At 41.5% G+C, this 26,461-nt stretch overlaps 1 protein-coding gene across 1 annotated transcript in view; it reads right to left on the bottom strand.

Moving 5' to 3' along the window:
* GATA5 (GATA binding protein 5) overlaps window positions 1-26,054 on the bottom strand; it is a 54,445-nt gene extending 28,391 nt beyond the window's left edge. Inside the window, exons 1-2 of the mRNA XM_040329985.1 lie at window positions 25,772-26,054; window positions 23,310-23,981 (exon numbers count right to left, since the gene is read on the bottom strand). Of these exons, the coding sequence (XP_040185919.1) occupies window positions 23,310-23,838 (529 nt within the window). The 5' untranslated portion in view covers window positions 23,839-23,981; window positions 25,772-26,054. The remainder of the gene's footprint in view (window positions 1-23,309; window positions 23,982-25,771) is intronic.
* Between the last annotated feature and the right edge of the window lie 407 nt (window positions 26,055-26,461).

Here is a 26,461-nt window from a genome sequence, read left to right as displayed (position 1 = left end):
ATTTCGATGAATCGCTGATTTTTAATTATGTACGTGCGTTATTAATTATTCTATGACAGATGTACTCTGACCACGGTGGTCAGGGCTCAGCAGCCCTGATTTTCGTGGTCAGCGTAGAGAGAGCATACAGGAAGTGGCAAATTCAGGGAGTTTTTTTTTACAGTTTAGAGGGGGGCAGATAACACAGTGTAAGCACTGTGCTGTGTAATCTGCTTTAAGGGACCAGGATCTGTATTTTTTGGGGGGTTAACAAACACTTTAAGTATTATTAGTATAATTTCAAACCAAATTGAAAAGGCATAAAGTGAGGAGAGTATAACCCAAGAAACAGAAATGGAAGGACTTTGCTAAGCAACTTTTACATAAAAAAGCATATTAATAGGTGCAAAAACTTTCCAGGGCTCATTTTCAAAGCACAAGACAAGTTTGTGAAAGTCAGAGATAGATGTGGCAATGACACATTATCCAGAAGTGTGTTTCTCTCGGTACGGCTTTAATAACCGGTATACTCAGCCTCTCACTGAACACAATGTGCACTTACAGCTTTGTCACATGTCAGCTGCACTCTACTTAATGCTAAATGTTGTAATCACTATTTGGGTGAAGGGGGTGACCTGACTCTAATGTACAAGAGGACAATATTTTCTGTGTGCTACATGAAGCATGTACTCCGTGGCCAAGCACTCCTTCATTAACATGTATTTATTTGTGTGAGTGATACACCACAAGCCCCCCTGTACAATGGCATTCAGATTAATTGGAGGGGGGGGGGTGAGGAATGAACACATGCACTAAATTAAACGGCCAGTTATACAAACTACAATTTAGTTTTAAAACCTACAAATAAGTTTAGGAGATTTGAAGAGCGTATCAGGTTCTGATTCTAACACATACACAGGTTGGCAAACAACCGATACGTTTCTGGAAGTGAGGGAAGCCTGCAATGTCAATCAAATAATTGTAAGCATGTTCAAAAATATTGACAATGTCGGCATAAAGGCATGCTCACGCCTTTAGGAAGCGGCATAATGGGCGCGCGGTGAGCTCTGTGAGTGTGATCGCGGGTCCCGCGGACTCAATGTCCATGGGGATACCCAGAGAGGAAGAACGGGGAAATGCTGATGTAAACAAGCATTTCCTCGTTCTGCCTAGTGACAGGACACTGATCACAGATCGGGAGCAGCGATCAGTGTCGTGTCACACGTAGCCCCGCCCCCTACAGTTAGAACACATCCCTAGGATGCCCCTGGACGAAGTCAAGTTTGACGAAACGGCGTAGGGAGGAGCGGCATGCTGACGTCACCAATACACTAAATGCAAAGTCCCGGAAAGGCTGTGAGAGCCGGCCGGATACTATATTTGTCACACTTATCTTCACTTTTGTAAGTGCTATTTTAATTTTTATAATAAACCATTTTTATCGGGTTACGCTATGTTGGTTTCTATCCAATTGGTCATGAACACATTGTATATCCTGTGAGAGGAACTGGGGATAGACTTGGATTGATTGCAGACATCTGACAGTGGCATACAGAGACACAGGCTGGGATACAGGCTATCTTGCGAACACAGGGCCAGATTCTGATACATTTACGTTGCTCCACGGCAGCGTAACGTATCCCATTTACGTTACACCGCCGCAGGTTTACAGCGTAAGTGCCTGTTTCTCAAAACTCTTACCTGTAAACTTGCGGCAGTGTAACGTAAATGCGCTTGGCGCAAGCCCGCCCAATTCAAATGGGGCGGGCACCATTTAAATTAGGCGCGTTTCAGCGCCGAACGTACTGCGCATGCTCCGTCTGGTAAATTACCCGACGTGCATTGCGCTAAATGACGTCGCACGGATGTCATTTGTTTAGACGTTTACGTAAATGGCGTCCAGCGCCATTCACGGACGACTTACAAACGACGTGGTTTTTTTAATTTCGACGCGGGAACGACGGCCATACTTAACATGGCTTAGAACAACTAGGGCTCAGCCCTAATTTTACGCGGCGTAACTCGACGGAAACTACGTAAAGTTAGATCGACGGGCAGCGCGGACGTTCGGGGATCGCCACCTAGCGGCCGGCCTAGAATTGCATCCTTAAGATCCGACAGTGTAATTCAATTACACCTGTCGGATCTTAGGGCTAGCTATGCGTAACTTATTCTATGAATCAGTCGCATAGTTAGGACGGCCGGAACACAGAGATACGACGGCGTATCAGGAGATACGCCGTCGTATCTCTTTTGTGAATCTGGCCCACAGATCTCTTACAGGGATCTTAGTTTCTGGTAAGCGGCAGTTGTTTTGGAGGTGGAGGAACCCTTTTCTATCATAACAACACTGTTCTTGGGTGATTTGTGGTTTGATGTCATCAGACTATCCCTAGGAAGACTTCACGTTATTAATATATTGGCATCCATCTTTTCAACCATGTAGTTTGCTTGATTTCCATCTAACAGTGGGACCACTTGAACTATTTGTTTTTTATTTCCATGCAGTGATTGGTGTCATTATTTTGATACACTGTGTATTTTTTTTTTCTTTCATTATATTATTGCACCTACTTTCATTATTTCTAGCATTTTTGTTGGTGTTCATTTTTTGTATATTTGTCAGTTTAGTATCATTGAGCACATTAGGATCAATATTTTTTGCACAGCTTTTATTAATTATACATCCCGAGGACACACTTCACCCCTTCAGCGCCCCCTCCTGGTTAACCCCTTCACTGCCAGTCACATTTACACAGTAATAAGCGCATATTTATAGCACTGATCGCTGTGTAAATGTGAATGGTCTCCAAATAATGCCAAAAGTGTCCGATGTGTCCGCCATAAAAATCGCTGATCGCTACCATTACTGGTAACAAAAAAAAAAAAACATTAATAAAAATGCCATAAAACTATCCCCTATTTTGTAGACGCTATAACTTTCGCGCAAACCAATCAACAAACGCTTATTGCGATTAATTATTAACCTTTAAAATTAACACTTTTGTTTGGTGGTATTACACTATGCGTGGCCTCTGTTCTCCTCCATGTGATGTGGCCTCATCTAACATGCTGATCCTTGAAAAAACTGAAGGCGAAAGTTGCCGTTTCGTTATTGCCATTGATGAATGTCTGGAGGCCTGTAAACTACATGCTTGGTTGATCTCTGTGGTGGGGATCCGTTACATTTGGTAAGAGGCCAACCTTATTTGTGGTGAAGGGCACAAGTTTTGTGTCGTCTCTTCAAGATATATTCACAGAGTTGGCTGAATTTGAATGTTTACACTTCATTCCAGAACTTTTTGTCTTTAGAAGATTCACTCCTGAATTTTTTCACTAAGGCTGCATTCACACCTGAGCGTAGCTTGTTTGGTCGTTTTTTCAGGCGTTTTTTTTTTCGGCGTTTTGTCGCGTGTATTCATGCGTATTTGCGCGTTTGCATACAGCGTCGTCCGACAATTTTGTACTTCGACGTTTTTTATTTTAGCCAATAGGATAAATGATCATCTTTTCATCACTTGTTGCTATGTTGGTAGATTTTATTTATCTTCTGCCTGGGTGAAATGTTCTATTGATTAAAGCGACAAAACGCCTGTAGCAAACGCTTGTTGTCGCGCTAGTCGCTTGAATCGAGCGTTTCCATTACTTTCTATGGGAAATACAAACGCCCAAAAACGCCCAAACCGCCCGATTCGTGTGACAAAAAAGGGTCCGGAACTTGTTTGAGCTTCAGGCGTTCGGCTTCAGGCGTTTTGGAGTGGAGATGTAAACCATCTCCATTGAGAATAATGTATTTTTTCCCCTCTAGCGTTTTGGAGCGCCACGCTTCAGGCGACCAAACGCTCAGGTGTGAATGCAGCCTTAATGTTTGTAGACATTTATTTGTATTGATGAGCACTCATATGTATATACTGTATTGCTGCACACTCATATGTATATACTGTATTGATGAGCACTCATATGTATATACTGTATTGATGAGCACTCATATGTATATACTGTATTGATGAGCACTCATATGTATATACTGTATTGATGAGCACTCATATGTATATAATGTATTGATGAGAACTCATATGTATAACATTAGCTACGCCTCATATAGCAGGGGTAACTATACGCCAAAAAAAAGCCTAACGTAAACGACGTAAAAAAATGCGCGAGCGGGACGTACGTTTCTGAATCGGCGTAAATACCTAATTTGCATATTCCCCGCGTAACTATACGGAAGCGCCACCTAGCGGCCAGCGTGATTATGCAGCCTAAGATACGACGGTGTAAGACACTTATACCAGTCGGATCTTAGGGATATCTACGCGTAACTGATTCTCTGAATCAGGCGCATAGATACGACGGCCCGCACTCAGAGATGGCGTATCAGGAGATACGCCGTCGTATCTTGTTTCTGAATCCGGGCCTTAATTTGTTAGCACTGCTCTAGCACAAAGGTGGTCCCAGACATGAGATGACAGTCACCACTCTTTGGCTGTGCGTTTAGGGTTATGGAGTCAATGCCAGTGTGCGGTCAAGTCACGCCTCTGCACCAGAATACCCTCCAGAACAAAGCGATGGGCACTCTAGTTTTACAATCATAAGTCATTGGTAAACTTAGGATCTCGGCACTGTTGGCAGAGTTCTTGATCTATGCCAACATGGGCGATTCTGGTTAATTCTCTATCTGATCCCATTCCATTATGTCTAAGCGCAGCACAGCTTGTGTTTTTTTCGCCATTCTTCTCCCCCCACCCCCAGTGCTGGACAATAAAAGATTATTCCAATGTTATTGTAAGATGATAAAAGGAGGAGGGGGCTTGGAAATTTTCCTGAACTCCATCACATAGTTTCTCGGCGCTGACTGCTGGCGACAGGCAGGCTGGAGCTGATGGAATGCTCATGGCTCGCAGCTCAGGGTTCGGACACAGTTTTCGGTGAGCTCCTACAATACAAATCTATCATCCTAGCCTCGGCGGCTGACATATGACAGACCATGGGAGTGGGAGGAGGGGGCAGATTCCCCAGTCAATGTGAAACAATCTCTGAGCATCCTCCTGTCTGAGGACGACCCTGACACTGAAATGAATGAAAAGAGGCCTGGACAGTGTGTTCTGTACACACAAATTATCATCATAATATTATACAGGATTTATATAGCGCCAGCAGTTTGCACAGCGCTAAACAAAATGAAGGCAGACATTACAGTTACATTACAATTTGGTACTACAGGACTCAGAGGGCCGTGCTCCTTAGAGCTTACAATCTAATATCTGTCATATTTTTTATTATTATTATTATTATACAGAATTTATATAGTGCCAACAGTTTGCGCAGTGCTTAACAAAATTAAGGCAGACATTACAGTTATATTACAATTTGGTACAAGAAGAAGTGCCCTGCTCAATAGAGCTCAAAATCTAAGATAAAGGGTCAATTGATACAAAGGGTAATAGCTTGATGAGCTGATGGAGAAGGTAAAACAGTGTATTACTTAGAAGCAGGATAGGCTTCTTTAAAGAGAAGGGTTTTCAGGGGTCATCAAAAGATGGATAGATTAGGGGACAGTTGGACAGATTGGGGTAGGGAGTTCCAAAGGATGGAAGAAGCTCTGTAGAAGTCCTGGAGGCGAGCATGGGAGGAGGTGACGAGGGAGCTAGAGAGCAGGAGGTCTAGGAAGGACCAAAGAGAACAGCTTGGTCGGTATTTTGAGAATAGGTAAGTGATGTAGCTGGGGGCCGAGTTATGATTAATCTGTGATATACAATGGCGTATCTAGGGTATGGCAGCCATGGCAAATGCCATGGGCGCCACGGGGAGGGGGGCGTCAAAAAGCTACCCCCCGCACGAAAAAAAAAAACATCCGTCCTCCTGTGGCCGCCTCCCGCACTAATGTAGCTCTCGGCATCGCGGCCGGCCTGCTGAAGCGTGGCGCCGGCACAGCAATTGCTAATATTTCTACTTGGCCTGGGGAGGGGAGTGACAGGTGCCCCCATGATGGCCGATGACTGCCAATTACTGGCACAGTGGCTGCGTTTGATTGGCACAGTGGCTGCAATTGATTTTTTTTTTTTCAGTTTGTTTGTGCCCCCCCCAAAATTTTCAGCACCAGCCGCCAGTGGTCCCCAGTGTGCCTCTCTGTCCTTGTCGCACTGTGTCCCTCTCTGTCCCTGGTTATCTGAAAGTTTTCAAATGTTTTGACAGTTTCAGTGCTTGCCATAGGCGCCATTTTCACTAGATACACCTCTGGTGATATAGCACCAACATATTCCACAGCACTATACCAATGACACCGAAACACCGGGGCTTACAAGCTGGCCAAGTAGATTTATAGCACATATGCATCTCTGAAATTACCCATGAACGTCAGATTATTGCTGCCCAGTCCTGACATTTTCAGCACAAGGCCTCTAGGTAATTTCACCCCTGAAGCCTCGTACACACGACCGAGAAACTCGACGGTCGAAACACATCTTTTTGCTCGTCGAGTTCCTTGTGAAGCCGTCGAGTAACTCGACAAGCCAATTTTCTCCATTCCCGTCAAGGAAATAGAGAACATGCTCTCTTTTTGGCTCGTCGAGTTTCTCGACAGTTTCCTCTACGAAAATGTACACACGACCGGTTTCCTCGGCAAAAAAAAATAATATCTCCCAGCAAGTTTCTTGCTGTTTTTTGCCGAGAAACTCGGTCATGTGTACGAGGCCTTAGAAGTCACTCCTGTGCTTTCTGATTTCGAGGATAGAAATTCTAGAAGCTGCAAGCTACATGGTTGTCACAATCCTCCTAAGGAAGTAGTTCTCAACTCCTGCCCTCAGGACCCACTAACAGGCCAGATTTTAAGTATTACCTTGGGGAGATGCAGACTAGAATACTGCAATCACTGAACAACAAATTATATCACCTGTGATGCATTTCAGTTATCCTGAAAACCTGGCCTGTTAGTGAGCCCTAAGGACAAGAGTTGAGAACTACTGGTCTAAAGCCCTGTACACACGCTCGGTTTTCCCAGCGGTAAAAAGTCTGCTAGGAAAACCGAAGGGAAACCTGTCATGAGAGCTTTGGCCGGGAATCCTGGCCGTGTGTATGCTCCATCGGCACTGCCTCGCAGTGTTTCCTATAGGAAAGTATTAGTAAATCTGGTGGGAAAAAAAACGCTGGGAATCCCAACGGGAAAATAGAGAGCAGGTTCCCAATATTCCCGCCGGGATTCCCTGGTGTTTTCCTGTTGTTTTCCAATTGGTGTATACTGTGTATTGTGTTTTTTCTTTTTTTAGTAGATCAACCCCAATAATTAGATTAGATCAGAACGTCCGGCGACATGCTTATTCCAGGTAAGTAATAAAGCTATAGGATAAACATATTGACCTTCAATGTTTTAGATCAGGGGTCACCAAACTTTCTAGACAAAGGGCCAGTTTATTGTCCTTCAGGCTTTAGTGGGCCGTTCTATGGCCCCTGGGAATAAACAATGCCCCATCATTGGTTTTAGTGAGAGGAATAATGCCCCATTGATGGTGTCAGTGGGAGGAATGGTGCCTCATCATTGGTGTCAGTTGGAAGAAAAATGTCCCATGGGTTGGATACATGCAAGCAAGGGGCTGCATCTTGCCCCTGGGCCATAGTTTTGAGACCCCTGTTATAGAGTACCAAATATAGCAGTATAAATCTACAGGGGACAAAACACAACCCCTGAGGGCTGACATAACATAACCCACCCCTCCGCCTCCAAATTCTACATAAACACATATCATACTAATTATACATTTTATTTAAAAAGAAAATATGTTGTTCACTTAGAATATTTCAACTTTTGTATATTTGTGTTTAGACTATTGCATGTTTCAAACTTTTTCCTGATAAGGCTGAAAGTAAACATTTTCTAGATACCGTAGCTCAGCTACAAAATAAAATAAGAGTAGTCTCAATAAGTTATCAAACAAATTGCAGCCTTGTTCAGTTTGCATGCTAATGTAAAGGAGGAACACTAGGGAAAAACGACAGCTTAAAACATCTGTCATAGGATGAGTTTAACAGCCAGGAATCTAACAATTTCTTACAAAAAAAAAAAAAAATCAGCAATGGCGGTGCCTGTAATACTCTTGTGACAGGTTCCTTATAGTTGCAGTGTTAATTTTGACATCAAATTTCAATTTAGTTTTAGTCTTTTGACTAAAATTGCATTTTAGTTTTAGTCCCATTTTAGTCTTCTGCAATTGTTTTAGTTTAAGTCGTATTTAGTCGACTAAATCCCCAGGACCTTTTAGTTGACTAAAACTAATTTTAGTCATCTAAAATCGAATGGGTATGGTTAAATTGTAATTATTTATTTATTATTTATTTAAGCATTTCTCTACAATTTCCAAACTCATTATATACTGCTGGAGTGAAAAATCGAATATATTATTTATGTTATTGAGGTATAAACTTGCAGTAGCAACCAGTGTTAATTTTTTACGTCAAATTTCAACGTTGTTTTAGTCTAAGGCCCCATACACACGAGAGAATTTATCCGCGGATACGGTCCAGCGGACCGTTTCCACGGATAAATCCTCTCAAAGATTTCCGCAGATTTCGATGCGATGGAGTGTACACACCATCGCATTGAAATCCGCGCGGAAATCCTCTGGCGATGACGTGTCGCGCCGTCGCCGCGATTATGACGCGGCGACGGGCGCGACGCTGTCATATAAGGAATTCCACGCATGCGTCAAATCATTACGACGCGTGCGGGGAATCCCTTTGGACGAATGGATCCGGTAAGTCTGTACAGACGAGCGGATCCATCCGTTGGAATGGATTCCAGCAGATGGATTTGTTGTGCATGTCAGCAAATATCCGATCTGCTGGAATCCATCCCAGAGGAGATTTCTCCGCGGAAACAGATCCGCTGGCGTGTACACACCATAGGATCTATCCGCAGAAACCCATTTGCTGGGATTTATCTGCGGATGGATTCTATCGTGTGTACGGGGCCTTAGTCTTTTGACTAAAATGTCATTTTAGTTTTAGCCCTATTTTAATCTTTTGGACTAAAATGCCATTTTAGTTTTAGTCGTACTTTAGTCATCTCAATTGTTTTAGTTTTAGACGTAATTTTAGTTGACTAAAATTATATTAAGTTGGTCGACTAAAATGTTTTAGTCAACAAAATTAACACTGTTAATTTGTCGTTCTAATGGGACAGATATGAGGCACTACCTTTGGATACTGACCTTTTTAAACCTTTTCTTAAAATAAAATTTCCTTTACTTTGAATTCAAATACAATAATCCTATGAAGAGAGCATTTAAATTAATTGCTGCTCAATGTCAGAGTCCAGAATAAAGAAATGACGCAAGCCTAAATTCATTCTACACTAAATTTTGAACTATTTGCAGCATTTAATATTCCTGGCTGTATAAAATGTATAGGAGAGATTTGAATTGATGGGCAACATGCATTTTTCACAATGTATTACTCAGGACATTTATCTTGAATTTAAAATAAGAAATAATGCATTTTGTTATTGCTTTAGATTGTTGTGCAACACTACAATGTAGCTTCATTTGTGAAAACGTATTTAGAGAGAACCGGACAAACTGAGGGACAGGGAGGGAAAGAGGGGGAAAATAATAAAAGGGGAAAAAAGAAAAAGAGAGAAAGAATGAGATAAAAGAAGAGAGGGTAGAAAAAGGGAAGAAAAGAAAAGAAAAAAAAGTTAAAAAAAGAAGGAACGCAAATGAAGGAGAGCAAGAAATAGAGAGAGAAAATGAGGGTAAGGGGAGAGAGAATGAAAAAGAGAAAAAGAGAGAATGATGGGCTAAACAGAGGGAGGGAGAAAAAAAAAAGAAAGTAAATGAAGGAGAGGGGAACTAAGAGAAAGAAATAGAGAGAGGGAGAGAGAGAAAGGGAGGGTATGGGGGAAAAAAGAGAGAATGAAAAAGAGAGAATGAAAAAGAGAGAATGATGGGCTAAAAAGAGGGAGGGAGGATCTAAAGCAGTGGTTCTCAACCCCCCTCGGGGGTCGAATTACAATTCGCCAGGGGTCACCAAACCCCGGGCTGTTCCTGAAGCGTGCACCACTCTCCCAGCCTTTTCACGGCCGCCCACTTAGCCTATTCGCAGCTGCCCAGTTCACGGCATGGATGAGGGCGGAGATTAGAGGTCAGCTGACTGGTGAGGAATGTGAAGTGGGAGGGGCTGGAGGAGACCCTATCTCCTGATTTCAGCATAGGGGTCACTGCTGCGAGACACCACAAAGCCAGAGACACAGTGAGTAACATTGCCTGTGATTACATTTGCCATTAAAAGTCCCCACTACAGTTCTCAGATCAGCAGATTTGATCAAGAACACCTAAATGGGATGATCAGAACTACCTCAGCACTGCTACTCTTCCCATTCCACCCACCCCTCAACAAGGAGTAAAAGAGAGAATAAAAATAGAGAATACATGGAAGGGGGAGGAACAAAGAAATATGGAGAGAGAGAGAGAGGGGGGGGGGGGGGGACGACAAGAAATTAGGATAGAGAGATAAAAGGGAAAGAAAGGAGAGTGGTACATCCTAAAATGTGGAATGGAAGGGACTCGGGGAGTGCTAAATGTCCGTGGGTTAGGGGTGGCTTAGGGGTGCAAATTACTTGCCTTGCCTTGGGTGCGGACAACCCACGCTACGAAAATAATTTTACTGTTGGGGGTCCCCACAACTTGGGAAATTTTTATCAAGGGGTCACGGCACTAGAAAGGATGAGAACCACTGATCTAAAGGGTGGTTAAGAGGGAAATAATATAACAAAAAAGAAAAAGAAAAAGAAAGAGGAAGGAAGGATAAAAGAAAGGAAGGTAGGAGATAAAGAACTGGAGAGTGAATAATAGGAGGGAGACAAAAGAAAAAGGGGAAATGAAAAAGGAAGCGAGAACCTGGGAGAAAGACATAGAGTCTTTTATAAGACAATATGTAGTATATAATAACAAAGAATACAAAGCACATCCTATGGCTCCTGCCTGTATTGGCCATGCCCTGCACACAGCACCCTGACAGGGACTGATCGCCTCACTCCCAGGTGGAAAAATCGGGTTTAATTAGCAGACAGTGAGCTGAAGAAGGGCCTGACTCTATATAAATCCTGATGGCTGAATCAGAGCTGTCCGCTGCCTTGTGTAACCTCACTCTGCAGGCTGATCACTTTGACATGGCTAATATCTCGGGTCAATTACTCCCCTGCAGTGATCATTCGCTGATAACCAAAGTGTAGCTGTTCACTTATCTCCACCTGTCAAAGCCAGCAAAGTTTCCAGCTCAGCCAAGAGAGCCAGGCAGCCAAATGACTTGTGTACACACTGCGGCCAATCGAAAGGTCCTTAGGGGACAATATTTCCAAGTGATGCAACAGAAGAATAGGCAATCTGCCAAGATTATCAATGACAGATTGGTCTGACCATCTATGGCCAATGTACCTCCTCGTTATCCTAAAGTTATAATATGTATATACTGGACAACACACAGCTGGATCAGGCCTTACCAGTGAGAATTATCATTATTTTCCATTGAAACCTTTTACTAAATACCTACAATACCAGCTGCTCGCTATTTTAAAGGGTAGATGTCAATGGGGAAAGGTCACGGCAGCATTTAAGTAGCACGTAAAGTAAAGTGGCATTGTTCCCACTGAGACTACATTGTCATGCAGGGGACATTGTGAAAAATCACCCAGAATTGTGAAGCTCATGGAACTTTCTAGTATATTTCTCAGGGGTCCCCTAAATAAAGGGCCAGTTTACTGCCCTTTGGACTTCAGAGGGTCTGGACTGTGGTCAGTGGGAATAAGAAAAGGTGTTAGTGGAAATAAAAGAAGTACATAGCACCTGTGGTCAGGAGAAGATATAGTGCCCCATCATTGGTGTCAGTGGAAGGAATCGTGACCCATTATTTGTGTCAATGGGAGGAATAGTGGCCCCATCATTGGTGTCAGTGGAAGGAATAGTGACCCATCAGTGGTGTCAGTGGGAGAAATAGTGACCCATTAATGGTGTCTTTAGTAGGAAGAGCTGGTGTAAGTGGAAGGAAAAGTACCACATCATTGGTGTCAGTGGAAAGAATAGTGCCCCATCATTGGTGTCAGTGGGACGGACAGTGCCACATCATTGGTGTCAGTGGAAAGAATAGTGCCTCATCATTGGTGTCAGTGGAATGGACAGTACTCCATCATTGGTGTCAGTGGAAAGAATAGTGCCCTATCATTGGTGTCAGTGGGATGGACAGTACTCCATCATTGGTGTCAGTGGGATGGACAGTACCCCATCATTGGTGTCAGTGGAAAGAATAGTGCCGTATCATTGGTGTCAGTGGGACAGACAGTGCCCCATTATTGGTGTCAGGTGGAGGAATAGTGCCTCATAATTAATGTCAGTGAAAGGAAAAGTGCTCCACTGTAAGGCCCCGTACACACGACCGAGTTTCTCGGCAGAATTCAGCCAGAAACTCGGTTCAGAGCTGAATTCTGCCGAGAAACCCGGCCGTGTGTACACTTTCGGCCGAGGAAGCCGACGAGGACCTCGGCGAGGAAATAGAGAACATGTTCTCTATTTCCTCGTTGTTCAATGGCAAAAGTCGGCCCGCCGAGTTCCTCGGCGGCTTCCACACTGAACTCAACGAGGAACTCGATGTGTTTGGCACGTCGAGTTCCTCGGTCGTGTGTACGGGGCCTAAGTGTCAGTGGGAGGAATAGTGCCCCATCATTTAGAGTATATCAGTGGGAGGAATTGTGTCCCATCATTGGTGTCAGTGGGAAAAACAGTAACCTATTAATGGTGTCAGTAGGAAGAAAAGTACCCCATTGTTGGTATAAGTGCAAGGAATAATACCCCATTACGGGTGTCAGTGGGAGGAATAGTGCCCCATCATTGGTGTCAGTGGTGGGAATAGTGCCCCATCATTGGTGTCAGTGGTGGGAATAGTGCCCCATCATTGGTGTCAGTGGTGGGAATAGTGCCCCGCTGTACGTGTCAGTGGAAGGAATAGTTCTCAATCACTGGAGAAATGATGACATACTGTTGATGTCAGTAAAAGGAATGGTGCCTCATTGTTGGTATCAGTTGGAAGAATAGTGCCCCAAGGGCCGAATAAAGGAAAGCAAATCCATCCCACAGCCTTCAGTTTGGAGACCACTGATATAGCTGGAAACCTGAACTGAGAAAAACGTGGGAAACATGGAGGATGCCATTGCTGATTTCTGAGAGTGGAGATCAATACTTGTAAGTACTTGCTTATTCCAGGTCCGTGACTCAGAAAGTATTGAATCCAGAGATGGCCAGGCAACAAACATTTTCAGAAAGAGATCAGCAGTGGCAGCCTTCATATTTCTCTCCGTTCTCAGATTTTAGTTGATTTTTCATTGATCACTCCAATCAAGGTCTAGTAAAATATATATATATATTTTTTTTAACTACTTCACGTCCGCCCTATAGCAGTTTTACTGCTACATGGTAACACCTGTGCGCCGGATCAAGTATATATACGTGACTCGGCTCCGCCGTCGGCTCGCTACCCCTGTGACCAGTCCAGTCCAGAGATGGCTACCGCAGACTTGATGTCCACCGACATCTGCCGAGGGGCAGAATGATAACCTGCCTATGTCAGGGGTAGGCAACCTCGGCACTCCAGCTTAAACTACAAATCCCATCATGTCTCTGCCTCTAGGAGTCATTGCGGGCTCCCTGGACAGGTAAGTGTCCTTATTAAAAGTCAGCAGCTACAGTGTTTGCAGCTGCTGACTTTAAAAATAAAAAATAAACTTTTTTGAGGGTAGAACTCTGCTTTAAAGTGGAGGATCACACAAAAAGTGAACCTCAGCTTTTTGGATCCCTCCCCCCCTCCGGTGTCACATTTGGCACCTTTCAGAGGGGAGTACAGATACCTGTCTGAGACAGGTATTTTCACCACTTCCGGGTTCTGACTCCCACGGGAGTCCAGCCTTGTGATGTCAAACCCCCCCCCCCCTCCGCAAGGCTTCACTTCCTGATTCCCTTACGGAGGATGGCGGCAGAAGCAGCCGAGGACCGAGCGATTGCTCAACCTCGTCTGCTGACATCGCGGGCACCCTGGACAGGTAAATGTCTATTTTTTAAAAGTCAGCAGCCGCAGTATTTGTAGCTGCTGGATTTTAAAAATAAAAAAAACGGGCGGACCTCCGCTTTAAGTCTTCTTTCCCTAAGGCCTCGTACACACGACCGAGTTTCTCAGCAAAAACCAGCAAGAAACTTGCTGGGAGATATTTTTTTCCCGAGGAAACCGGTCGTGTGTACATTTTCGTAGAGGAAACTGTCGAGAAACTCGACGAGCCAAAAAGAGAGCAAGTTCTCTATTTCCTTGAGGGGAATGGAGAAAATTGGCTTGTCGAGTTCCTCGAGAGCCTAACAAGGAACTCGACGAGGAAAACTATGTGTTTCGCCCGTCGAGTTCCTCCGTCGTGTGTACGAGGCTTCAGGCTGCATTCACACCTGAGCGTTTTGTAGCCTGAAGCCTGAAGCTATAAAACGCTAGAGGGGAAAAAATACATTATTCTCTATGGAGATTGATCACATCTCCACTCCAAAACGCCTGACGCTCAAACAAGTTCTGGACCCTTTTTTGTTGTGCAAATCGGGCTAATTTGGGCGTTTTTGAACATTTGTATTCCCATAGAAACTAATGGAAACGCTCGATTCAAGCATCTAGCGTGACAACGAGCGTTTCTACGGGCGTTTTGTCGCTTTAATCTGTTCTGTGAAATAGAACATTCACCCAGGAAGAAGATAAAAAAAATCTACAAACATAGCAACAAGTGATGAAAGAGATGATCATTTTTCCTATTGGCTGAAATAAAAAACGACAAAGTTCAAAAACGTCGGACAACGATGTATGCAAACGCGCGAATACGTGTGAATACGCGTGACAAAACGTCGGAAAAAAAGACCGAAAACGCTACGCTCAGGTGTGAATGCAGCCTAATTGTTGATGAACATGTTGGGTGGTTAATTTTCACAGTTGCTACAGAAGATTTCTGTTTTCAAAACTCCAAAGTTCTTCTCCATTTATTACCGGGAATCTGATGAACAGCATATAGATCACCCTGTAACTCTACTATGGCTAGACCATTTTTTTTTTATGTGGGAATTAGCTAATACAATTATGACATTGACAGTACATACAGCTATTTATAAACATAGGCACTAATGCCTAGTACACATAAAAAGACTATTGGAGGAATGATTATCCGTCTTTTTTTTTTTTCTTTTGCATGCTAGTCTCATAGTGAAAACCAATAGGTTTTCTCATACAGTTATGACCCATACACATGATCTGAAAATCAGACGAAAAATACCTCTTTCGCATCAATCGTATGATAATCTGATCATTAGTACATAGATATCGAGAGTTGATCACAACAGTTCATACAATAATAACCAATCAGACAAGCATGAAAAAAAATTCTCGCATGATTTTCGTTTAATCAGTACAGTTGTCGTTTTAAAAAAAAAAAAAAAATACAAATACACTACAACACATGACATCACTTCTGATTTTTTATTCTGTCGTATGAGAATTTTTGTAACTTTAGTAAACTCTTCATTTTCGATATGTGACTAGCATGCAAAGAAAAACAGACGATCTGTCATCTGATTTTTGGATCGTGTGCATGGCCATTACTAAAATTCTCGTACGAGACTACAACTTACTACCCCGTACACACGATCCAAAAATTGTACCAAAAATGCAGCTTTAGAAGCGATCATATGATAGCGATCTGATCGTTAGTACAGAGCTTTCGAGAGTAGATCATGACAGTTCATTCGATATTATTTTATCGGACATAGACAGATTTTTTTTTCTTAAGATGCCAGATCGTACGATTTTCATTTAATCAGTACAGCTGTCGTTCGAAAGAGCAATATAAATGCATTGCAACACATGACATCACTTCCAAATTTTTATTCTGTCGTACGAGAATTTTCGTGACTTTAGTAAACTCATCAGATTCGACGTGCGATTAGCATGCAAAAAAAAACAAAAACGGACAATCCTTCGATAATCCAATAATCTCATCGTGTGTACGGGGAATTAGAAGTGATGCATTGTATTGTATTCTTTAGTTTCCGAGCTTGTGTGGTCTCTGTCACACGATTTTGTTTCGTACAAATACTATACTAATGCCCGGTACACACGACCCAATTATCGGACGAATGATCGTCAGTTTTTTATTTTGCATGCTAATCTCACGTCGAATCTAATGAGTTTACTAAAGTCACAAAAATGTTCGTACGACAGAATAAAAATTCGGAAGTGATGTCATGTGTTGTAATGCATTTGTATTGCATATTCGAACGACAGCTGTACTGATTAAACGAAAATCGGACGATCTGGCATCTTACGATAAAAAAAAAATTGTGCATGTCTGATAGAATAATATCGGATGAACTGTCAAAATCGGCTCTCGAAAGCTCTTTACTAACGATCTGATTATCGTACAATCGTTTCGAAAGCGGCATTTTTGTACGATTTTCGGATCGTAATTACACAAAAAATTGTTTGTTCTATTATAATCCGAAAAAAAAAAAAATATATCATGTTTGTCCTGTCGGATGTTTTCACATGAACTGTCGTTATCAGCTCTCGAAAGCTGTGTACTAACGATCAGATTATCTTGATGATCGCTCCAAAAGCTGTTATTTTCGTCTGATTTTCGCATCGCGTGTACTAGACATAAGAGAGATAAGTTATGCAGGCAGAATCTGGCTGTCCTCGGACAACTGTTCCGACCAGCACACCCCTAAACACCAATGGTCACATGGGATGACTGCTTGTTTTTAGTCCATGCAGAGCACAGGGGTGGTGTGATACGGCAATATTCAGTTCACCAAGAAACAACCATCAGGCCTCGTACACACGACTGAAGCCTCGTACACACGGCCGAGAAACTCGACGGGCGAAACACATCGTTTTGCTCGTCGAGTTCCTTGTTAGGCTGTCGAGGATCTCGGAGAGCCAAATTTCTCCATTGCCGTCGAGGAAAAAGAAGACATGCTCTCTTTTTGGCTCAACGAGATCCTCGACAGTTTCCTCGTCAAAGTGTACACACGACCGGTTTCCTCGGCAAAAAAAAAAAAAACAGCAAGTTTCTTGCTGGTTTTTGCCGAGAAACTCAGTTGTGTGTATACGAGGCCTGAGTTTCTCGGCAAAAACCAGCAAGAAACTTGCTGTTTTGTTTTTTTTTGCCGAGGAAACCGGTCGTGTGTACACTTTGACGAGGAAACTGTCGAGGATCTCGTTGAGCCAAAAAGAGAGCATGTCTTCTTTTTCCTCGACGGCAATGGAGAAATTTGGCTCGCCGAGATCCTCGACAGCCTAACAAGGAACTCGACGAGCAAAACGATGTGTTTCGCCTGTCGAGTTCCTCGGCCGTGTGTACGAGGCTTCACACAAGGTTTCCTTCTTTCTGATCACTAACCCCCTTCCCATGAAAATTGACTGGGGGTATCTACAGGTGTACCACAGACATAGTTACTCAGTCTGATTGTAATTGTTAAGCTAGCCAATGACCTTACAATCTGATTGAACAATCTCTTCAACCAGTAGTATGAGAGCCTACCTGACTAGATACAAACTGAGTGGATAGTTTTCATAGGGTTTCTGCTACATTGTGGGTTAATTACAAAAGGCAAATTCACTTTGCACCACAAGTGCAAACTACAAGTGCAAAGTGCACTTGAAATTGCACTGAAAGTGCACTTGGAGGTGCAGTTGCTGTAGATCCGAGGGGGACATGCAAGGAAAACAAAAAACAGCATTTTAGCTTGCACATGATTGGATAATAAAATCAGCAGAGCTTCCCCTCATTTCAGATGTACCCCTTAGATTTACAGCGACTGCACTTCCAAGTGCACTTTCAGTGCAATTTGCACCTATAGTTTGCACTTGTAGTGCAAAGTGGACTTGCCTTTAATAAATAACCCCCATAGTCTTATTTCTAAAAAAGTTTGAATGGATTGTACATGCAGATTGCAAAGTGTCTGGCTGGCTTTACATTGTGTGTACACTGACAGAATTAACCTAATCTGACCTAGAGAAGATCATAGTCTCTTTACAGAAGGTTTCTGTTTATTTCTGAAACTATATGTATTAATCCTTTTTTTTTGTTGTTGTTTTAACGAGGGGAAACTCTTTCTTTAACCCTATGTTCCTGCACCCCCTCTCAATACCTATCTGCTTAATTGTATTTATTTTTACGGTTTTTTTAATAAATGAAAAACAAGGCGTTTTAAAGAATAAAATTCCATACCCCAAAAATAGAAGGTAAATATGGGGAGAGTTCACAACCCTGCGCCATCATCTCTGTTTAACAGCATATTATTATTATTATTATTATTATTATTATTATTATTATTATTATGAGTAGTAGTATTGATACTAATAGCAGTAACAGTACAATTACACAATATGATACCACAATAAAATCTAACATTAAACCTCTCAAATATGAATATAGTAATAACAGCTGAATAGCTATGACTACTAAGATTAATACCACCAGCATGCAATAAATAATTATAAAACCATTACATGCAACATTCATTTATATACAATAAAGGAAATCACCATTACAGACTAACAATGTAAAATATAATGAAGTATAATACACTTTATTAGCAACTAATCATATGTTTTACTAGTATTAATAATAATACTATACTATGCTGTTGTGTTATTAATATACATAGTATTCTGTTGCAGTAGAATGTTGAATTCATTTGGATATAAATGTAGTTTTCTTTTTTTTTTCCACAATCCAAGTTTTATTAAAGCCGGAATGAATTGTACAGTAAACTTTTTGAGTTTTCATGTAACTATGTTACTGTGTTATTATTAATATACATAGAATATTACATAGTAGCAGCAATACAATAATAAATATACAGTATGTATCTATATATCATTGTATTGCTGCTACTATGTAATATTCTATGTATAATAATAATAACACAATAACAACATTTTACTGCAGAATACAAACGATTAGCATTATACTACTGACTTCATTACAGCTTCTACTAATATTTACTACTAATTCTATAGTACTCTCACTAGTATTATGAGCAGTGTTGTTAGGTGACATTTAGAAGAAGTGTAACATTCAGCAGATTGGGTGAATTCGGTGTGAATGTGTAGTAAATTGTAGAGGAATGGAGGTCGGGGATCCAGTGAACTACAGTGAGTCCTCCTTCCCGGGCCCGGTATGTCTGGCTGTCCCGGCCCAGCCGCGGCTTGTAACGGAGAGTCTTTACCTCCCATACAGTCACTTTGTAGGAGATGAAGTGCCACTTATTGTTACATTGTATCCAGCCGCTACTAATACATTGTTCTATGAATGTGTTCCCTCCACATCCCGGCAAAGATCTGCACTGATCTCCGCTGTGCTAAACGTTACATGAGACCGGCGACTATTCCTAATCCCATCCATCACCCATATACACCCATATACAACACCTATATACACCCATATACAACACCTATATACACCCATATACAACACCTATATACACCCATATACAACACCTATATACACCTATATACAACCGGGGGTATACTCACCGCACCTTTCTATAGTCTCACAGCTTTACCACACCTGAACAATTTTGTTGTTATTATTATTAATATTATTATTACAGGTTTTCACAGCTTTACTACTGCCACTCATTATTATTATTATACGTCTTCATAGCTTTATTACTGCCAGTCATTATTATTATTATTATTATTATTATATATCTTCACAGCTTTACAACTGCAAGTCATTATTATTATTATATATGTTTTTATTATTATTATGATGATCTATTTTCATAGCTTTGCTTACTGCCAGTCATTATTATTATTTCACAGCTTTACTATGGTACTACCAGTCAATATTATTATCATCATTATTATTATTACTAGTATATGTTTTCACAGCTTCATAATGTTTTATGTGTTCATAGCTTTACTATGCCAGTCATTATTATTATTATTATTATTATTATTATTATTATTTCACAGCTTTACTACTGCCAGTCAATATAATTATTATTATTATTTGTTTTCACGGTTTTATTACTGCCAGTCATTATTATTATTATTATTAGTAGTAGTAGTATTATATGTTTTCACGACTTTACTACTGCCAGACAATATGATTATTATTATCATTACTGTTATTGGTATTATTTGTTTTCACATCTTTACTACTGCCAGTCATTGTTAATATTATTATTATTATTATTATTATTATTATTATTATTATTATTATTATTATTATATGTTTTCACAGCTTACTGCTAGTTAATATTATTATTATCATTATTGTTATTTTTGTATGTTCGTTGCTATACAAAAACTCCTGCTGTAAATAATGTCCTCTTCAATTAATATAGTTACTATGCAGGATGGTAATTATAATACACACACATATTATAAGTATATTCTAACTGTTTAATTCTCTGTTTATGCGATTTATATCATCATAATAATAATAATATTAATAATACACAATTAGTGATATATATAAATTCATCCGTATGACGAGAGATGTTTCAAGGTTCCCTGTCAATGGAAGGACGCCTCTAAAATGGCATAAAATCCCAACTTATTTTCAACTCTTTACAGCTTGTAATGATTTCTCTTACATATAAGGCCTTTTACATGCAGGTACCATTGTAGTTACACATAGGGGGAGATTTACTAAATCTGGAGCGTGAAAAATCTGGTGCAGCTCTGCATAGAAACCAATCAGCTTCCAGGTTTTATTGTCAAAGCCTAATTGAACAAGTTAAAGTTAGAAGCTGATTGGTTTCTATACAGAGCTGCGCCAGATTTTTCACTCTTCAGTTTTAGTAGCAGCCCCACAAAGTAAATGTTGCCCACTGTATATATATATATATATATATATATATATATATATATATATATATATATACACACATATATATATATATATATATATATATATATATATATATATATATATAAATAAATATATATATAAACAAGAATACACCTGAGAACATTCCCGTCCAAAATGGACATGACATATAGAAATGGAGAGAATATGAAGAATAAGAGGGTCCCCTGACATGGAGAGGCTGGGGATTAGATAAGAAGACATTTGTGGGTATTTACAGTCCAGCACAGGGACAGGCAGGTGTCAATGGGAGCTGAATATTATCAGGATAAAATATTTCCATTGCCACATATAGGAGAAATACTAGCAAGTCAATAACAGGTATAAATATAGGAGAAATACTAGCAAGTCAATAACAGGTATATAAATGATCAGGCCAAAGGCCAAGTACAGAGAGATTGCTGTTAGTAATCATGTAATGTATATACACGATTAATGGCCATTGTAATCAAAGTGCATATTAGAATGAGATTAGAATATTGTAGTCAGAATGAGATTAGAATATTGTAATCAGAATGTAATTGTTATTGTATAATATTTATCGTAGTTTGTTTTCCTAGAAGTGCTTTTTTTAATGACACCAAGATATAGGAGATAAAACGACTTATTTTATCTGTATAGGAATTTTCTAGGTAAGTATACAGAAGTATATACTATCTTTCTAACTACACACCTTTCAATAAAAAGGTTTACAGATTTTTCCCTGTGCTGTGATTTTTCAATGCATGCTGAAAATACAGGAACGTCTCTATTTGTATGTGTGGTGACAGACGACATAACAGAATAATACAAATCAATGGTTATGTACGATTCTGTTCACTAACAGAAGAGAAAATAACAGGAAAGGTGATTTTAGCTGAAATGACTATAAAATCTGTTAAAGCAAAACAGTTTTATTTAAGACCTAACTAAACTATTTAAAAATTGTAAGAGAAGACATTAGAAGTAAATTATAATTGACTGACCTTTCCCTCACTATCACACTACACATTGAAATCTTCCTATTTGTTACAATCTGATCTTGTAGTATATATAATATATATCTTATGTGATGTATTTTATATGTCAAATCCTGCTTTCACTTTTACATAGAACTTAAGGGTTACATTTTTCAATATATAAGTTGTGTCCAATAGCTGAGTTACAGAAAAATGAAACACAATTTACAGTAATAGTTTTCCTTATCCTTCTTCCTCCTCTAATTGCAAGGTATAGGGGGAATTGTTCCTTCATTCTAATGTAACCCACCTTTGCCTTCTTATTCACGATTATGTGAAGAATACTAACATGCATCTGAATTCTCACACACTGCCAGCAATGTGATAAATGTTTTGTTTTATCCTCTAACTCAAGCAGCTGTCATTGTGTATTAATATAAGCAATGATCAAAGCACGGGGCTGAATCAGTTATTAAATGGGCTGGGGGGGGCTGAGATTTCCAGGGGTTCCCAGAACAATTTCTCCCATATATAGTGCACTGGGGGAGTCTGGAGAATGGCCCAATAGCACTTCTGACATTGACAAGTGTATAGGCTGCAAATAATATTAATACAAATTCCCTATACTTATATACATACTATTCAATAACAGGTATGAGTTAAAACTGACATACATAGCTAACAAAATAGAATTGTGTATTAATATAAGCAATGTTCAGAGCTCTGAATCTGTTGTTACATGGACTGGGGGGGGGGGGGGGGATTATGAGATTTCCAGGGGTTCCCAGAACACTTTCTCCCAAATATGTATGCACTGGGGGAGTCTGGGGAATGGTACAAGAGCACCCTAACATTACAGGCTGAAGCTGCTGCTGCTAATAATAATAATAATAATAATAATAATAATAATAATAATAATCTCCTATGCTTCTATACATAATATGCGATGCCAGGTGTGAGTTACAAACTGACATACATAGCAAACAAAATAGCATCGTGTATTATATATAAGCAATGTTCAAAGCATGGGGCTGACTCCATTATTACATGGACTGGATGGGGTTGAGATTTCCAGGGCTTCCCAGAACACTTTCACTAGAGAAGTCTGGGGGATGGTACAACAGCACTCCCAACATTAACATGGCCTATTGGCTGCAAATACTACTACTATTACTACTACTAATAATCTCCTATGCTTCTACAATGCACACTGACAGAGTTATATGAGTTAAAACTGATATAGATAGAAAAAACAATAAAATACTAATAAATAAATACACAAATAATATCCTCTTACACAACATTTCGCTGCATACATGATTCCAGCGTTAATATTCTTGGTAGATTTTCTTTACCTACCAGTATAAAAAATACATTTGGTACAGGTATGTCATGCTTCTGAATTATTTATATAAAATGAGGGATGTGTGCCACCCCTGGACTATATTTACCCAGACTGGATCTCCTGCCAGACAAGGCCGATCTTCCCTGCAAAGTGTGCAGCATGGAGCCGTCAAAGTGCCCCGATGCCCAGGTAGGTGCCATCTCCGGGCTGACATAGGGGTACGGCGTGGAGTAAGAGCCATTGACTGAACGCACCAGGGCATTGCCATACTGTTCCCGCGTGCCCCCGCTCAGCATCAGGGGGCTCTGGTGGTGGTAGGCTGCCTCCCTGCCAGTGTTGTTGCCCACCGGTGGGCTGTGGGAGTAGGTGAACCCCGAAGGGGTATGGGGGCTGCTGCCGTTGAAAGCGTGGCTCTCGTTGGCCGTCTGCGGCCACCCAGGGTGGCTGCCCAGGTGGTGTCCTTGGTGAGCACCCTCACAGCTCTGGAGGTAAGGCAGCGGCTGAAGCATGGCGGGCACCCTGCTGGTGGGCACGTAGACTGGAGGGCTGGAAGTCGGGTGGAGGAAATTGGTGGAGTCATGATGAGTATAGGCGGATTGGCCGTGGTTGGAAGTGAGAGCCAGGCTTTGGTACATCTTCTCTCAGTTCAGACTAGATCCAATGGAAGGATGAAAACAAGAAAGGGAAATAAAGGCTCTCCAGGCTTCCAGGACTAGTAAGATCCCCTCTTCCAGGACCAGGCGTAGATCCCTCTTCCAGATCTGCAGAGGATAAGTACCTGCAACCGTGTGAAGAAAAGGAAACTTAACAAGACAACTCTGCTGTGGGAGGGAACTGACTTCTGGGGGACAATACACTCAACACCAACACTCAGGGCACAACTGGCACCCCACATATCCAAGCATGCCCTTTCAGCCCATGAGCACCCTCAGATCTCTAGTTTCCCCAGAGCTGGAGGATTGTGGATTACAGGCACGCATTTCTGGCCCCAGGGCACCCTCAGATATCTAGTTTCCCCAAAGTTGGAGGATTATGGGTTACAGGCATGCCTTTCCAGCCCCTAAGATCTCTAGTTCCCTCAAAGCTGGAGGATTATGGGTTATAAGCATGCCTTTTCACCCCTGAGCATCTTCAGGTCATAGTTCCTTCAAAGTTGGACGATTATGGGCTACAAGCATGCGTTTCCAGCCTCTGAGCACCCTCAGGTCTCTAGTTCATCCAAAGCTGGATCATTCTGGGTTACACACATGCCTTCCCAGCCCCTGAGCACCTTAATATTTCTAGTTCCCCCAAAGCTGGAGGATTCTGGGTTACAAGCTTGCCCTTCCAGCCCCAGAGCACCCTGAGATCATTATTTCCCCCAAAAGCTGCACGATTCTGGGTTACAGACATGCACTTCCAGCCCCAGAGCACCCCAATATCTCTAGTTCATCCAAAGCTGGACGATTCTGGGTTACAGACATGCACTTCCAGCCCCAGAGCACCCCAATATCTCTAGTTCATCCAAAGCTGGACGATTCTGGGTTACAGACATGCACTTCCAGCCCCAGAGCACCCCAATATCTCTAGTTCATTCAAAGCAGGACGATTCTGGGTTACAGACATGCACTTCCAGCCCCAGAGCACCCCAATATCTCTAGTTCATCCAAAGCTGGACGATTCTGGGTTGCCTGTTAATGGGGAATAAATATGAAAATTGCAATGTATGTCTTCTCCTACTAGGACATGAAGGTTGTTATCCTATACCCAGACTAGAAGGCCTGGGCTGACCCATAATTGATTGGGGGGGGGGGGGGGAGCTTGCCACAAATATTTATTTGTAAAGAAAAAAAATTAAATAATGTAGGTACAGATCTAAAAGTCTCTCCTTCTAGGTATAAAATACAACATTTTATTTTGTGTCATATCTTCAAGGACACATGCCGGTGCCAGCGGGATTTGACTATCCTAGCAATGAATGGCATGGCATACTGAGAACTCTAGGCTCTCCAAATAAAAGAAATATATAAAGTTTTGTGCATTTTGTCCTCATTGAAAGGACAAAAAAAAAAAAAGCACATTTAGTCCTATCATGAATGGCCACCCTCCTACACAAAAGGAGTGTTTTGTAAATACTGTATTTGCTTCAAAAATAAAAGGTTTCCAGTGCCCATGTAGGTGGACATGTGGGCATTCTCTGTGAGCCTGGCATGGCTTGGTGATACTTCCCATTCCATAACCAGCAAGAAGAATGGTTGCAAATCACAATTTGCGTCCAGGTCCTAAGGATGGGCACAGTTGGCATCGATGTAGTCGGCCTGGTTGTGCTGGGGACACTGGGTGCTGCACTCACACGGCTCCTACCCTCCTGATAACACGGGGTATAAATCGTGCATCAAGCGCAAACATTTGTATTGCGATAACAGCGATCCATCCCTCATTATGCGGCACATTATCAGGCGGCCGCGGTGTAAATCAGTGTCTTTGCTGATCTTCCAGCACTTTATCCGGATCTGCCTCCCCTGGTTTATCTGACAGATAAGGGCAGCTGCTTAGATATGGGGCTGCAGGGAGAAGAGAGGTACTCACTCTGCTCTGGGCTCTGCACAAGTTGGAGAAGTCTGTCCCAGGCTCCAGGATTCCTCCTCTGGTCACCCTGCAGGGAGTAGGACGCCCGGATCGGGTGAGAATCCTCAGGAAGACGCCTTGCTTCTGCTGTGCTCCGCTGACCTGTGAGCGCGAGTGACTGTGGCAGACTTTACAGCAGGGCAATTGTATGGGCAGAGTCACGTGACACGACCTGCTGTCCCTGGGGATTGGTGAACTGAGCTCACACAGGCTATGCATCCCTATGGAGGACAACCTGCATGTCTATGGAAAGAGGAACATGCTGACAACTGGCACCCACTGGCACTGTGTTCCTACTGCATGGGGGGTGATAAAGTCAGAGAGACCCTGCATCTCCCCCCCCCCCATAGAATGTACATTGTGCAATGTATAGGAATATACTTATGAAGATCAGGTCATGTCAGAGACACACTACACTGCATTTCCTCCCTGGAATGTACATTGTGCAATGTATAGAGAATATTGTATAGGAATGTATATATGTATGTATGTATGTATATATATATGCGTGTGTGTGTGTTAGGGACCCTGCATTTTCTCCCTCTAAGGACACACAGAATGCACATTGTGCAATGTATAGAGAATATTTTATAGAAATGTATATATGTATGTATGTATATATATATGTGTGTGTGTGTGATGTGTGTTAGA

Source organism: Rana temporaria, chromosome 12, assembly GCF_905171775.1.
Source record: "Rana temporaria chromosome 12, aRanTem1.1, whole genome shotgun sequence".
NCBI lineage: Eukaryota > Metazoa > Chordata > Amphibia > Anura > Ranidae > Rana > Rana temporaria.
This window is presented reverse-complemented; position numbering and strand designations above follow the sequence as displayed.